We start from the raw sequence: 16472 nt of genomic DNA, 5'->3' as shown, positions 1-16472 counted from the left end.
GAGAGATTATCAGATGGTTGAAACAAATATGCTTGTTTGGGTGATTGAATTAAACCTGTGTAGAATATCATACGTATAGACCTAACAGGACACCTGGTTGTCAAGTACCTTTCTTACATAACTTCAAACTGAATTTCAGGCAGAATCTGTTAATCTTTTATGTTGACATATGTTGACATATCTTATTTACCCAAAATAATACTGGTAAACCATATTCAGAGACACAATAACTCAGTCATTGGTTATAAATGTTATATAAATGTATTTCAATAATAATTTCTCTATACTAAAGCCATGATTGTCAATGTACATTTCTACATTACATTTTTGTGGAAAGATTTGCATAACATACTATATGAAAACTTTACTGCCGTTTAAATATCACAACAAAAAAAGATGCGGGGTGGCAAAGTATATGGCTTGAATGATGGATAATAAAAATGAAGCAGGGGTGAGGAACCCATGAGCCGTTATGAACACATATTCTGCTGGTTAATGGTGTAATTCAACTTCTTCAACACATACTTGGATTATAAATAAGGACAGAGACATCTAAACACTTTTCGATTTAGCACTATATTTACACCTGGAAGAAGTGATTTAGTGGCTCACTATCCCAACATCATCCAGTGAATCAAACATCCAGTCATCAGCTGGTTACCAATAACCTTCACACACTCTGCAACCAGATTAGGGTTTCCCTAGCTGGGGCACATCACAAACAGATCTGGGACCAGGCTAGATTTATATATACAGAACCTGGCTCAGAGGTTGTAGTAGGCCTACATTTTACAGATTGCTACTTCACATTAACTGTCCCATTTCAATCTGCTCCTAAGTCATTCTTTATTAGATGTTGCGTGGGCGTGTCTTCATCTCCACACTCTTAAAGGAGTAGCGCTCTCCACTGTGGCTGTCTGTCAGGATGTACCAGGTGCCCCAGTAAATGCCGTTGGTCAGCCCGCTGTAGCGCCCGCGGTAGTACCGTCCATTCAGGTTAGCCGCCAGGCAGGCATCGAACCACCAGCCCGCAGCGTAGTACTGCGCACAGTTCCCCGAGGTGTAGCGGTCGTGATCACGGTCGTTGGTGCTGAACGCTCGGCCGTCGTGGTTGTAGCGTTTGCTGTAGCTCAGGGCATTTCCCGCGTCACCAGAGTACTCCCGTGCTGTCAGACGGTACCTAGGAGAAGGAGAGACAACATTTACTCAGCGTTCATAACCAAGTGGGAAGGTGGTATTTACTACATATGACTAGGAAAATACACTTGAACGCCCCTCCAACTGGTAATTACTAGTGGGACACTCCTCTATCATCCCTGATCTCCATCTTCTCCCACATACTGACCTCTGATGTCACCTACTAAGGAAATTACCTCAATAACAGGATTTTTGGCAGTTAAATCCAACAACAAAATACAATTTATAAAAAGCTATCTATAAAAAGTGTTTTTGAACAATATAATTAGAACAATAGAGCACGACAGCTGTACTTTTAGTTGATGGTTGCCGCAACTTGTTAGCCATTAGCCAACCTCAATGAGTTCAAAGCATGTGAATGCATCCAACTCATATTTATTACTTCACATCTGGAAATTGCCACCTTCCCACTTGGTTATGAACACAGCATAACACCATGAGTGTAGTAGTGTATTATATGTTAAAGAGATACTATGTTCACTACAAAATCAAAGTTTGTCAGATGTTTACTGATGTCAAAAGGGGTCTAATGTTGAGATGAGTCCACGTCATACTCCATCAGTTGTGTAGATCCAGATACATGCATTAAAGATAGGCACTGTATAATTTCAGGCTGTGCCTATCCTCCCATTCAGATGCCGTGGGACCTGAACTGATCTTGACATTATCCCACTTTTATAAAATAAAATATATATATATTTGGTAATCTTTGATTTTGAGGAAAACAATTTATTTAATTTGTGTATTAAATACACTGTATATCTTAGTCTTCCTATCTATCTGTGTGTTTCCATTACTTCTGTGTCTCTGTTGCCACTCTAAAGGTGTTGTAGGTGGCTTGGCGTTTCTGCTTGTGCCAGTCCTCCAGTTGAATACGCAGTAGGTGTTGACCAGTGTTGGTGAGAGCATGCAGCGCTGCGTTCCCTAGCCAGTGTTCTCCCTGTGGGGAACCAAAACCCTCGCGGTACTCCTGCCACGTCCGATTGAAGTCCACCGAGCCATCTCTCCGACGCTGGAACATCGTCCACCCTCCGCCTGCCGTCTCCATGTCACACTCTGCCTGGGGAGAGGCAAAGGTAACAACTCTTGGACATCTGACGCAATAATGATGAAGATTCCCTGACCATTGCCAATAATAGAGAGAATATACAGGGTGATTATTGAGATACAGTATGTAACGCATTGAGACATTTTTCTGTAATCAGTGGTTTGAGTGTCCGCCATGAGATTGGAAGGTTGGGAGTTCCATCCCCAGCCGAGTCATACCAAAGACTGTAAAAATGGAACACGGTGCGTCTCTGCTTAGCACTCAGCAGTAAGCAGATATATTTGGGGTAAGGCCCTGTGATAGACTAGCATCCTGTCCAGGGGGTGTACCTGTACATCAAGCTGCCTTATGCTACAGAAACAGGAGATAGGCTCCTGCTCCTGTGAGCCGTTCTGGCTTGCACAAGCAAGGCTACTTTACTACTGTAATCTGTAACGTCAGCTCCCTCCTTGTCTGTTTTTTCTCGCTGTATGTTCCCCTCCAAGCTCTACAGATGGTGCATAACACACATACAGTAAACAGGTTGTTTGCATTTTGTGTGTGTAAGTATTAGGTGGTACCTCGACTGCAGGTCTGTGTGGGTCAGGCTGGATGGTGTAGATTCCGTTCTCTCTGATCCCCAAATGATAGATCTCAGCACAGTCCTGAGGATGCAGCCTCGCTGAGGGGGCCACTGCAACACACACACACACACTTGCGCTCTTACATCTGTATATTTTGTACGCACATGCACACACATGCACTCAAGTATACACAAGCACACACTCTCTCTCACACACACACACACACACACACACACACACACACACACACACACACACACACACACACACACACACACACACACACACACACACACACACACACACACACACACACACACACACACACACACACACACTGCTCTCACCTGTTGGAGGGTGTTGTGTGATGCTTCTCAATAGTAGTAGCAAGTCTTTCTCTCCCTCTCTCCCAACCGCTGCCCCCTCTAAACACATAAAACAAGAAGAGGTTGTGTGAGATTGAGGACCCATCCCACTGTAGTTACATATAGCAGTTATCTTCTGATCTGTTGTAGAAGTTATATGGTGGTTTTGTGAAGGTTAAAGAGTTGTGCACTGGGTTGTGAGATACCAGTGAACTATCTATCTGCCTTACTCATCCCACACAGAGCCTTGCATTCCTGTGCACTCACCTCTGACCGGCACAGACCAGGCCTCACTACAACTTTGTTAACTGTGAGTGTGTGTGGCCCTCTAATGAGATAGGAGAGACACCGTCATTGTGTGGAGAGGGATCAAGAGAATGAACAGGAGGATACACAGAAAGAGAGAAGATAGGTAGTAACAATGTGTGCATCTGTGTGTGTATGTGTGTGTGTGTGTGTTCGCCATGCTCCTCACCCAGTCGTCTGGCCATAGCCCTGAGGGCCTGGCTGTGACAGTGGAGGTCACACTCTGTCAGCACTGCAGCCATCAGAGCCAGAATGGCCACTAGCGTGTCCCCTCCCTGGCCTCCCTGGTCCCTGGGGGCCCCCGGCTCCTGGAAGGAATGCATACATCGCTGCAACTGGAGCATACGCTCCGACACATCCCCTGCCTGCAGAGACCACACACAGCATTACAGTCATGACATGACACACACACACACGCATGTACCAGCATTTACAGTCACATCACACAAACACAAACCGACACTAAGGCATGCAAAGTAGATGACTGCCACAGACTCAATCACTCAGTCACGCTTACATCCCTCCTAGCCATGTCAGTGGAACACCTGTCATTGCATGAGCTCAGCAAAGCCATATGATGAGGACATTTATAAACCCAAGCCTAATTTTACTCTCTCTTTGATTGTTATCTTTGGAAAGCATCTGTCAAGTGGTGCCAAGTGAAGAGTGCCCCTAATCCCCAGAGTAGGGACCTGTTGCCCGCTCTCCACATACTATACCACTGACACTAATGCTTACGACACCAGACACTACCCACTGGGCACAGATGTCAATTCAACGTCTATTTCACGTTGGTTCTATATAATTTCATTTAAATTACGTGGAAACATTGATTCAACCAATGTGTACCCAGTGGGTGTCTATGCCACTATGCTACAGAGTTGGGCTCAATTCCATTTCAAATGGCTGAGTGACGTTATGTCCATTGTCACTGTTTCAACGGCCTAAACTTTACACCCCTGCCACACAAACAAGAGGGACATGGTGTGTCAGACTCAGAGACTCTGCACCAGCATTATCTAATCACCCCTACCGAGCAAACATTGTCCAGTCCTTCCTCTGTGCCACCCAGCTCAGAATGCTCATTGTTTGGTGTGTACAATACCTGAGTCAGTTATATCAATACCTCACTCATTCTACTGGGAAAAGCACAGGAAATGACCTCAGATTGACCTGGTGATGTCACTCACCTCGGGCTGGACCTGTCGGACTTCTTGTCTGTGTTCCTCCCTCAGAGGGGGATCGGAGGCAGCCAGGGGGGCAACCACCACCCTGCAGCCCGCCGTCCCCGGGCTCCCCTCACACCCCCCTGACCCTATCCTCGCAGGCGGAGCGGCCACCAGACTGTCCCTGCAAGGGGGGTGGGGACAGACTGGGGGTGCGTCTGGGGGGGACAACACGGCCCCCACACACAGGGACAGCAGTAGTGGGACCACGCCGATTGAGCCCAGTAGAATCATGGGAAAACTCCTAAAAGAATTTGATAAGCTGGCAGAATTCAGTCTCTCAGGCACCTCTGAGTTTCGCCGTTTACTGTGCCTCCCGACACCAGTTTTCACCTTAAAGCTGTTCCGCCTTGCCAGCCTCTTGGATTTGGGTGCCCACACCTCTTTGGTGCCACTTGTCCTTATTTTTTCTTTTTTGTTGTACTTGATGGGTTTCTACTCCACTCCTGAGTCTGTCGGCTTGATGCTTTGTTTGAAGCCTTGGATGGTGTCCCTCCACTCTGCCCATATAACCTTCTTCTATTTCTGTGTGAACTTCTTCATCTTTTTCTGTCTCTCCATGTCTATCTCTTTTTTTGATCTAATCTTACTGTAATCCCGATCTCTGTGTCTGTCTCTTTCTATCTATATACCTATTTCATCCTCTCGACTTCTCTTCCTATTTTTTCTCTCTCCCTCTGTTTCTCTTTCTCTCTCTCTTTCTGTTAGTGAGGTTATTTTGGCTCAAATTCCTAGATAACTGCGCCTCTCTTTGCTGTCTGGCACGCACTAACGCACACACCTCCTGATTCACACATACATACGCACGGACACATGCACGGACACACGGTCACACACAATCCATCCATCTCCTTGACCCATCCCCTCTCTCTCTCTGACTCTCTCTCTCTCTCCCTCTCACACAGTTTATGGACACAGAAACCAGAGGAGTGTTCGAGGAGCTTGTTGTAGAGTTGCATCCCTATCTCAAATGAACAGACATTTTCAGTACACTGGATTTTTACTCGCCTCTCCATTTGTCTCTTATCTCACACACATGCTCAAGTCACATGTTCCTCCCCCTACCTCCCTCTCTCTTTTTCTCCTCTCTCTCTCTCCCTCTCTCTCTCTATCTTTCCCTCTGACAGTCAGTGCATGCCTTTAACTCTCCCCTGATAATGTCTGTCTGTGTGAAAAATGTGTATGTGTATATTTGTGACGTTTTTCCTCCAAGAGGCCAAATCCTTTCTAGCACTACCCCCTCTTGTATATCCTCCCCCCATACCTTTAGTTTATTGCTGGACGTGTTTACCAACTAAGTTCTTACCAGGTCTTAAGACTAAACACTCAATAGTGTAGAGCAGTCAGGAATTCGTCCATTAACACTAGGGTCATCCCGACTCATTAGCAGTGGTGTAAAGTACTTAAGTACTTAAGTAGTTTTTTGGGAGTATCTGTACTTTACTTTACTATTTATATTTTGTGCAACTTTAACTTCACTACATTCTGAAAGAAAATAACATACTTTTTACTCCCTACATTTTCCCTGACACCCAAAAGTGCTCGTTACATTTTGAATGCTTAACAGGACAGGAAAATTGTCCAATTCACACACTTATCAAGAGAACATCCCTGGTCATCCCTACTGCCTCTGATCTGGCAGACTCACTAAACACAAATGCATCTTTTGTCAAATATGTCTGAGTATTGGAGTGTGCCCCTGGCTATACGTACTTTTTAAAAACAAGAAAATGGTGCCGTCTGCTTTGCTTAAAATACAAGTGATTTGAAATGATTTATACATTTACTTTTGATACTTAGAACCAAATACTTTTAGACATTTACTCAAGTCGTACTTTAAGTAAAACTTCCACTTTTACTTGAGTAACTTTCTATTAAGGTATCTATACTTTTACTCAAGTATGAAAATTGGGTACTTTTTCCACCACTGCTCATTAGAATGTGCCAAATGGACGCACTAACAGAATACACACGAACACACAGTCTGCCCACAGCCAAGGGGCAAAGACACTTCCAGTGAACTGACCCCCATTCCCTTTGGCCTTTTCCCTTTCACTGTCAGACAGTTTGCATACTTCAACCACGCCCCCCCAGTAGTGTTCAGTCAGTCAGGAATGGAGAGCAGTCCATCATCCCTGTCCCAGTGTCCCTTCTTTGAATGCAAAGACAAGCATGGAGGACTGAATGACTTCAGGGAGTTCAGGATCTCAGAAAATATCAGGGTAAGACTGGACACAACAGCACTTTGATGATGAAGTACAGAGCTGAGCAGCTGCATTCTAGATTAAAAAAAAACAGACATAGAACAGAACCTTGAGTTAAAATCAGAGAGTTCTATTAAGGAGCCTTGATTGAATATAATTGTATATTTGACTTATGAGATTCATTATACAAATCATTCAGCTGCAGACAGTAGATACAACAGAGAGTAGCTCCTCAACATCTGTGGTGATGATGATGCTCAGGCAAGATAGTAATTATGAGTAGATCAGTTCTATCAATAGCCCCCCCCCAAAAAAAACAGTACTGGAGATGATTTCTGGCCTGCACAAGAACGCCCTCTTCACCAGTATTCAGAGCCTCTGCCAGAAATTAACGAAGACTGCCCTCTAGTGGTGCTCATATTTGCTGTCTTCATCACAGAAATGTGATAATAACCAATAGCGCTCCTAAACTACATTTTCAGCCCTACATAAAAAACAAAATAGGCTACTCTTCCAGATATTAGGCTAGGGGATATGTTATGCTATGGACTATATACTACAAATGTGTGGTATGTTTCGAGACAGTCTCCTTTGGGTAACATAATACGCCATTCTTTTATGGAACATAGACAGTCATGCCAGGTATGCTGTTCTTTTTTCCAAAACAAAATGTATCTTCCATAAAGACATGTTTAGGTGCTGTCTGCTTCTCTCCTAATGCTCATGGTGTTCTTTAGCCTGGAATGTTATATCAGCGCAAATGTGCTATTGAAATTTGGAGAACTTTAAGAATAGATACATTTGTACAGTCAAAAAAAGCTAAGGTATTTACAAACTTACTATAGATCCATCTCTGGTGCAGTAAGTGGGCGTGGTGTATCCTGTTTGTGCGTGATTACGTTACAGCGCGGTGACGCAAGTCTAGTTGTTTTGGAGGAAGTGAGAGAAAAAAAATCAGTCGCGAAAAGAAACCAGGGCAAAAGACAAGACAACAAAATCTGAACAAAAATTATATAGCTAGATATATGTATTTACACTAATGTGAAGGGAATCTGAAAATACTTATCGGGGAAGCTGAATATCAAAGAGAGATAAGCATCGCAAGCTGCAGAAACCAACTCGATACATTAACATTTTAACTGTGCAATCTAGCTAACGCATTAACTAGCTATCTATTTTGCTCGTGACAGTTATTCAAATTCAACAAGAGGCTCACCTGAGTCGATACAGCGGCCTGGTGTGTTTGAAGTTGAAGGTAAGCTCTGAGATGTAATTACCTAGCTAATGACTGCGACATAATATAACATTATTTCATACGGAAAGCTTTTGTTCATGGTCTAACGGGGGAATACAAGAAATGGGCGACCGTCATAGTGGGGCGGCCTCTTGCAGACGAATTGAGCAATAGGTCGGGGACGGTGTAGCCGTGGGCCTCCTGTCCTGTCAGCTCCGAAGGAGTGAACATTGCGTTCTAATGTGGACATGACCGAAAATATTTTCTGTTGTCCATTAATAACCACTTGAAATGGAGTTTGAACAACAACGACGCCGCAAATTGTAGTTTCAGTACATTCCAAATAGCTAAGCTTCCATGGTTCAAAACAACATTTTATGGAACATTACATATAATTTCTTTGTACAAAAGATTGATTCATGCATTGTTTGATTGATATGTCACACGTAGGATCTCAGTGAGTCGATTGTAAAACAAACGTCTTGTCGGTCGTGAGCTTGTGGAAATCTTTCTCCCATGTGATCCGACTTCTATAATGCAGTGTCATGGGTTGCAGATTAGGCGAGGACTGGGGTTGTTACAGTAACAACTAACTTTACAGTAGGATTCCTATAAATACAACTTAACAATTATACTGGTTTATATTATGACAAATATTAATTTGTATGTTGGTTATATTCAGTTAGTGTTGGTTATAGTTCCACTACAACATAGGCATGATACTGTGCTTTCCAGCTAGACATTTTGTCTGCATAGAGATGACCTTTCCCCTCGTTAGAGCATCACTGTGTCACAATCACAGTATCTCCAGCTGCGGGAGTCACACTAGCAGGGACTCAGGTGCAGCTGTCAACCTGGTAGCATTGAGGGTGTTAAGTATGTGACATGTTTGGAAATGAGTTAATCTCATCAGGGTTATTTATGCACAACACATCTAGCCTATATTTAGACTTTGTTTGTGTCTGAATGTGCCGCTGTATCTGGGTGTATGTGCATACAAATCATTGAAGTAACTGGTTCCAGCTGTCTCTCCACCTCTCCCTCCCTGTGCAGTGTTTAGAATCCAACATCATGGACAGAGGGCATCAGACCATAACCAAAGAACACTGTTTGGGATTTGCTGGAGTCATCATGTTATGCATGATGTCATGCTACTCCCACAAGAGAACAATGCATACTATATTAATGACCATGAAATGTGAAATATAACCATGATTTACTGCCTAGTCTAGAAATCACAGTCAGACGATCAACCCAGTATTTTAGGAATCCATTCGTCACGTTATGGAGAACCTCTATACATGCTGGAACTCAAGGCTACCTGACCCCTAGCCTCTCTGAGTTGGAGGTCAATGGTCAGTAGTCTTCTCTGGTAGTCATGTAGGAGACTGTGGTGTTGGCATGCCCAGTAGGGCATCCTGAAGGGCTGTTCTCCACGCTCCAGAGTCAATACACTGGCCCTGTTCGAATGCTTTAAAAGTTTGCTCTTTATTCCTTGTTTCCTTTGGGTAAACACAGGTCATAAGTGTTGGATAGCCAATGAGTTCTTCAAAGAAGTCAGAAAGCGAAGATTTTCATCAAAGTATTCAAAAATGGCCCCTACCTCACCACACTTCACTAGTTAACCTGTCTAGGACCGGGGTTCTGAACCCCTCGCCAACAGCCAATGAAATTGCAGGGCGCCAAATTCAATCAACAGAAATCTCATAATTCAAATTTCTCAAACATACAAGTATTAGACACCATTTTAAATATAAAATTCTCATTAATCCAACCGCAGTGTCCGATTTCAAAAAGGCTTTTTGGCAAAAGCAGAACATATCATTATGTTAGGTCAGCAACTAGTCACAGAAAGCATACAGCGATTTTACAACCAAAGAGAGGAGTCACAAAAAGCAGAAATAGAGATACAATTAATCACTAACCTTTGATATTCTTCATCAGATGACACTCCCGGGACGTGTTACACAATACATGTATGTTTTGTTCGATCAAGTTCCTATTTATATCCAAAAACCTCAGTTTACTTTTGGCTTTGCCTCCAAAACATCCTGTGAGTTTGCACAGAGCCACATCAATTTACAGAAATACTCATAATAAACATTAATAAAAGATACAAGTGTTATTCACAGAATTAAAGATATACTTCTCCTTAATGCACCCGCTGTGTCAGATTTCAAAAAAACTTTCCGGAAAAAGCACACCATGCTATAATCTGAGTACAGCGCTCAGCCCAAATAAGCCATAAAGATATCCGCCATGTTTTCGAGTCAACAGAAGTCAGAATAGCATTATAAATATTCACTTACCTTTGATGATCTTCATCAGAATGCACTCCCAGGAATCCCAGTTCCAAAATAAATGTTTGATTTGTTCGAGAAAGTTCATAATTTATGTCCAAACACCTCCTTTTTATTAGCGCGTTTAGCCCAGTATTCCAAATTCATGAGGCGCGATCACTAGGAGCAGACAAAAAGTCAAAAAGTTCCGTTATAGTCCGTGGAAACATGTCAAACGAAGTATAGAATCAATCTTTAGGATGTTTTTAACAAATCTTCAATAATGTTCCAACCGGAGAATTCCTTTGTCCTCAGAAATGCAATGGAACTCCAGCTAACTCTCACATGAACGCGCATGGTCAGCTCGTGGCACTCTGGGAGAGACCTTACTCAATCCCCTCTCATTCACCCCCACTTCACAGTAGAAGCATCAAACAAGGTTCTAAAGACGGTTGACATCTAGTGGAAGCCGTAGGAAGTGCAATATGACTCCATAGACACTGTGTATTCGATAGGCCAAGAGTTGAAAAACTACAAACCTCAGTTTTCCCACTTCCTGGTTGGATTTTTCTCAGGTTTTCGCCTGCCATGTGAGTTCTGTTATACTCACAGACATCATTCAAACAGTTTTAAAAACGTCAGAGTGTTTTCTATCCAAATCTACTAAATATATGCATATATTAGCAACTGGGACTGAGTAGCAGGCAGTTTACTCTGGGCACGCTTTTCATCCAAATGTGAAAATGCTGCCCCCTATCCCAAACAAGTTAATGGAGAGCAGAGCAGGAGGACTGAAGGGGTTCTTGTACTCAGAGGAGAACTAGAGTGTTTGGCCAACTCTGGTGTCTGAGCAGTGCCGTAAGTTAAGACTGTTTGTAAATATAGCCGCCATTTGTCATTATCATATTAATGTTGGATTTATGAGTATGGCTAAACAATCTTTAAAAGTCTCACAGGTGGAGCAGTTGTCTGTAGTTAGATGTCTGCTGGCGGTCGCCTATGGGTTGTATTATGAGTACAGATCCAGAGGCCTAGTTAGTAGGTTATCAATAGAAACACAGGGCTTGTTAATGGCTATGGCTTGTTCACAGACCGAGACTAAAAGTGGATAACAGGTCCTGGACACGAAGGGTCACTTACCCTGTTTGTAGGCTTTGACCCCACACACACACACACACACAGAGACAGAGACACACAGACACAGAGAGACAGACACAGAGAGACAGACACAGAGAGACAGACACAGAGAGACAGACACAGAGAGACAGACACAGAGAGACAGACACAGAGAGACAGACACAGAGAGACAGACACAGAGAGACAGACACAGAGAGACAGACACAGAGAGACAGACACAGAGAGACAGACACAGAGAGACAGACACAGAGAGACAGACACAGAGAGACAGAGAGACAGACACAGAGAGACAGACACAGAGAGACAGACACAGAGAGACAGACACAGAGAGACAGACACAGAGAGACAGACACAGAGAGACAGACACAGAGAGACAGACACAGAGAGACAGACACAGAGAGACAGACACAGAGAGACAGACACAGAGAGACAGACACAGAGAGACAGACACAGAGAGACACAGAGAGACACAGAGAGACACAGAGAGACACAGAGAGACACAGAGAGACACAGAGAGACACAGAGAGACACAGAGAGACACAGAGACACAGAGAGACAGAGACACAGAGACACAGAGACACAGAGACACAGAGACACAGAGACACAGAGACACAGAGAGAGACAGAGACACAGAGACACAGAGACACAGAGACACAGAGACACAGAGACACAGAGACACAGAGAGACAGAGAGACAGAGAGACCCTCCACTGTCCAGGGGGTTGTGTAAGTGTTGCTATTTTGGAACCTTTTTTTTTTTTTAAACAAGTATCAGCTCTGAAAATGGAGAGAAGTGTCAGGCTTTGGTCAGATGGGACATCCCTGTGTTTCACTTAATTAATTAAGGGTGAGGGCTGTGGATGGATGGTAGGCTTGGGCGGTATACCGTGGTATTTGTAAATAGCCGTTTAGAAGGCCAGCATCTCGGAGTCGCCTCTTCACTGTTGACGTTGAGACTGGTATTTTGTGGGTACTATTTAATGAAGCTGCCAGTTGAGGACTTGTGAGGCGTCTGTTTCGCAAATTAGACACTCTAATGTACTTGTCCTCTTGCTCAGTTGTGTAGCGGGGCCTCCCACTCCTCTTTCTATTCTGGTTAGTGCCAGTTTGCGCTGTTCTGTGAAGGGAGTAGTACACAGCGCTGTATGAGATCTTCAGTTTCTTGGCAATTTCTCGCATGGAATAGCCTTAATTTCTCAGAACAAGAATAGACTGACGAGTTTCAGAAGAAAGGTCTTTTGTTTCGGGCCATTTAAAGCCTGTAATCGAACCCACAAATGCTGATGCTCCAGATACTCATCTAGTCTAAAGAAGGCCAGTTGTATTGCTTCTTTAATCAGAACAACAGTTTTCCACTGTGCTAACATATTTGCAAAAGGGTTTTCTAATGATCAATTAGCCTTTTAAAATTATAAACTTGGATTAGCTAACACAATGTCCCATTGGAACACAGGAGTGATGGTTGCTGATAATGGGCCTCTGTACGCCTATGTAGATATTCCATAAAATAATCAGCCGTTTCCAGCTACAATAGTCATTTACAACATTAACAATGTCTACATCCTCTTTCTGATCAATTTGATATTTTAATGGGCAAAAAAATAGCTTTTCTTTCAAAAACAAGGACATTCCTAAGTGACCCCAAACTTTTGAAGTGTACATATACAGTACCAGTCAAAAGTTTGGACACCTACTCATTCCTGGGTTTTTCTTTATTTTTAATATTTTCTACATCTTAGCATTCTCTCAACTAGCTTCATGAGGTAGTCACCTGGAATGCATTTCAATTAACAGGTGTGTCTTAAGTTATTTTGTGAAATTTCTTTCCTTAATGCGATTGAGCCAATCAGTTGTGTTGTGACAAGGTAGGGGTGGTATACAGAAGATAGCCCTATTTGGTAAAAGACAAAGTTCATTATATGGCAATAACAGCTCAAATAAGCAAGAAATGACAGTCCATCATTACTTTAAGACATGAAGGTCAGTCAATCTGGTAAATTGTGAGATGCAGAGTAGGTGAACGGATGATCTCCACATGTGTGGTTCCCACCGTGAAGCATGGAGGTGTGATAGTGTGGGGGTACTTTGCTGGTGACACTGGGATTTATTTAGAATTCAAGGCACACTTAACCAGCATGGCTACCACAGCATTCTGCAGCGACACACCATCCCATATCATCTGTTTTTCAACAGGACAATGACCCAACACACCTCCAGACCTTGTAAGGGCTATTTGACCAAGATGGAGAGTGATGGAGTTCTGCATCAGATAACCTGGCCTCCACAATCACCCAACCTCAAGCCAATTAAGATGGTTTGGGATGAATTGGAAGAGTGAAGGAAAAGCAGCCAACAAGTGCTCAGCATATGTGGGAACTCCTTCAAGACTGTTGGAAAAGCATTCCAGGTGAAGCTGGTTAAGAGAATGCCAAGAGTGCAAAGCTGTCATCAAAGCGAAGGGTGGCTTTTTGAAGAATCTCAAATGTTAAATATATTTGGATTTGTTTAACACTTTTATGGTTACTACATGATTCCATATGTGTTATTTTATAGTTTCTACAATGTAGAAAATTGTAAAAATAGAGAAAAACCCTTGAATGAGTAGGTGTTCTAAAGCTTTTGACGGGTAGTGTATATCGTGGAATACTATCTTCAAAAAGGCAGTAACTTCAGCAGTGGAGCTTGCTTGTAGAAGACTATGGCTGTGCTGTGGCATAGCCTTGTTTTGTTAATTTAGTAGACAAGATGCTCGTTTTTTCCTGAGTCCTTGTCAAGTCACAGCTATTTTATAGTAAAAAAATATATGATTTAATACAACATAATTTAAATTGACCAGAATATTTTTCCTAATAAAAAAAGTTTCCAGTGCGAAGTGATGCGTATCTCGTGCCTGGAACAGTTATTCTCTGTGATCATTTAAAACGGGTCTCAATTTAGCGAGTTGAAAGACAATTTTCTTCTGTGTTACAAACCAAAATTTGTCTTTTCAATATACAGATATTCAATTTAGTTTATTCTGCCTGTTCTTTGGAATTTTCAAAATGGATGAACAATTCCACATTGAACACTGCATGGGGATGAATTATGGCCAGGACATCTGCTTGGTGAGTAGGCCCAGGCTTAATGATTCTGATAAAAATATGCTCTGTCTTTGTCAAACTAATGTTTTTGCATATTTTCAGTGTGGAACCTGTCTATGTTTTTATAGGCATTTATTTCTGTTGGCCTAACGGGATCTTGTGTGCGCACTCAGCACATGTGAGTGAATGAGACACAGAGGGGGAAGAACAGTGTGATGTTTGACTTGGTTTCTTTTTTGTTGTGCCCCGCCAATGCACATGTACAAATGGAACACTAGAGTCAAAGCAAATTAAAGTTGTCAAGACAATTTCACTTGCCCGTTCGGGCAGCCACAAATCACATTCCACCAAATAGTTTTACAGTATTGGATTAAAAAAATCTCTGGTTGAAGGTCGAGATTTGACGTCCGTTCAAGTACTTGAGTACTTGATTACTCATGCCCATCCCTACCTGCAAATAGTTTGTCAGAGACTGTATGAAATGTTCACATTGTCCTTGTTAGCATTTAGGTAGAGTTCTCTATGGGATTGTATACGTATTTGTTAGCATTGTTAACCTTCGGATTCGAGGCTGTGTGGTCTGAAAGTAGTGCCCCTTGTGTCCAGTGCCAGTATTACCGAATATCCCTGTATGGCACAAGGTTGGTATGACAGTCTGTATACCGCCCAAGCCTAATGGATAGTACATGCAGGGGAATGTTGGGGATTGTGTAGCGGTAGCCTAAACAGTCATGTCTTTCCTCCTTAATTAATAACTGGCTAGTTACTCTCTTTGTTTAGACGGACATATATCTTGATGGTAATAGGCCGGACAAAGGCTGTTGTACTCATTAATCTGACTGTTGGCCTGGCTGTTACATTGTTGTTTCCCATGATAAACACAAGATGGATTTGAATGGGTCACTCATAATTGTTTCAGTATAACATTGGGGGGCTTTTCTATTATCCCTTATCTCAGTCAGTGCCAGATAGGACTGGGCTGGGTTCTTTCCCATGACACTGCACCAGGTGTGTGTGCCTTTGTGAGAGATCTCACCTAGATTTCTCCATTGAGAGAATGTGCCCTCAAAGTTAGGATGTTTGCCATTAGTATTGAAGCGTAATCACTTATTAAAACTGCAGTTTGGGAACGGCCACCCTGGAAGTGATTGGGAAAGAGTAGAGTTTTATGGTTGTGTCGTTCTCTCGCCTCTGACGGGAAACATGATCTAGTCCTCAGACTCTCTGTGTGTGTGTGAGAGAGAGAGAGAGATTAGGGAACACATGACTGGAATGAATAGAGTTCAAGTCTGATGCCCAGTGGAATAGCACTGACTATACAGTACGAACAGTGCTAAATCACACACATTATAGCATTTTCTGACGCTCATTCTGCGAAGCTATGGATTTCAACTAGAGGTCGACCGATTATGATTTTTCAACGCCGATACCGATACCGATTGTTGGAGGACAAAAAAAGCCGATGCCGATTTAAAAAAATAAATATGTATTTATATACACTGCTCAAAAAAATAAAGGGAACACTTAAACAACACAATGTAACTCCAAGTGAATCACACTTCTGTGAAATCAAACTGCCCACTTAGGAAGCAACACTGATTGACAATACATTTCACATGCTGTTGTGCAAATGGAATAGACAAAAGGTGGAAATTATAGGCAATTAGTAAGACACCCCCAAAAAAGGAATGGTTCTGCAGGTGGTGACCACACACCACTTCTCTTCCTATGCTTCCTGGCTGATGTTTTGGTCACTTTTGAATGCTGGCGGTGCTTTCACTCTAGTGGTAGCATGAGACGGAGTCTACAACCCACACAGGTGGCTCAGGTAGTG

The 16472-nt window shown here is 42.8% G+C and overlaps 2 protein-coding genes across 2 annotated transcripts in view; one reads left to right on the top strand and one right to left on the bottom strand.

The window, feature by feature from the left end:
* Positions 1-242: 242 nt before the first annotated feature.
* LOC129815492 (fibroleukin-like) lies at positions 243-7832 on the bottom strand. The gene is made up of 7 exons (XM_055869372.1): positions 7750-7832; positions 4670-6984; positions 3649-3844; positions 3156-3233; positions 2806-2918; positions 1995-2257; positions 243-1180 (listed from the first exon to the last, which is right to left on the bottom strand). The coding sequence occupies exons 2-7, from the start codon at positions 4937-4939 to the stop codon at positions 850-852; spliced, it is 1251 nt and encodes a 416-aa protein (XP_055725347.1). The 5' UTR covers positions 4940-6984; positions 7750-7832; the 3' UTR covers positions 243-849.
* LOC129815493 (ras-related protein rab7-like) overlaps positions 7830-16472 on the top strand; it is a 22728-nt gene continuing 14085 nt past the window's right edge. The window contains exon 1 of the mRNA XM_055869373.1: positions 7830-8164. The gene's annotated coding sequence lies outside the window, so the exon portion shown is untranslated. The remainder of the gene's footprint in view (positions 8165-16472) is intronic.

This window comes from Salvelinus fontinalis, chromosome 18 (assembly GCF_029448725.1).
Source record: "Salvelinus fontinalis isolate EN_2023a chromosome 18, ASM2944872v1, whole genome shotgun sequence".
In the NCBI taxonomy this organism is placed as follows: Eukaryota; Metazoa; Chordata; class Actinopteri; order Salmoniformes; family Salmonidae; genus Salvelinus; species Salvelinus fontinalis.
Note: the sequence above shows the minus strand (reverse complement) of the source record. Positions and strands in the feature narration are given on the sequence as shown.

Bases quoted from the DNA above. Each gene is read 5' to 3' on its own strand.
- LOC129815492 (XM_055869372.1), bottom strand. From the start codon at position 4,939: ATGATTCTACTGGGCTCAATCGGCGTGGTCCCACTACTGCTGTCCCTG. The intron at 2,919-3,155 runs GTGAGAGCAGTG...TGTGTGTTGCAG, and splicing joins CACACAACACCCTCCAACAG to TGGCCCCCTCAGCGAGGCTG. The intron at 2,258-2,805 runs GTACCACCTAAT...GCCTCTCCCCAG, and splicing joins CACACAGACCTGCAGTCGAG to GCAGAGTGTGACATGGAGAC.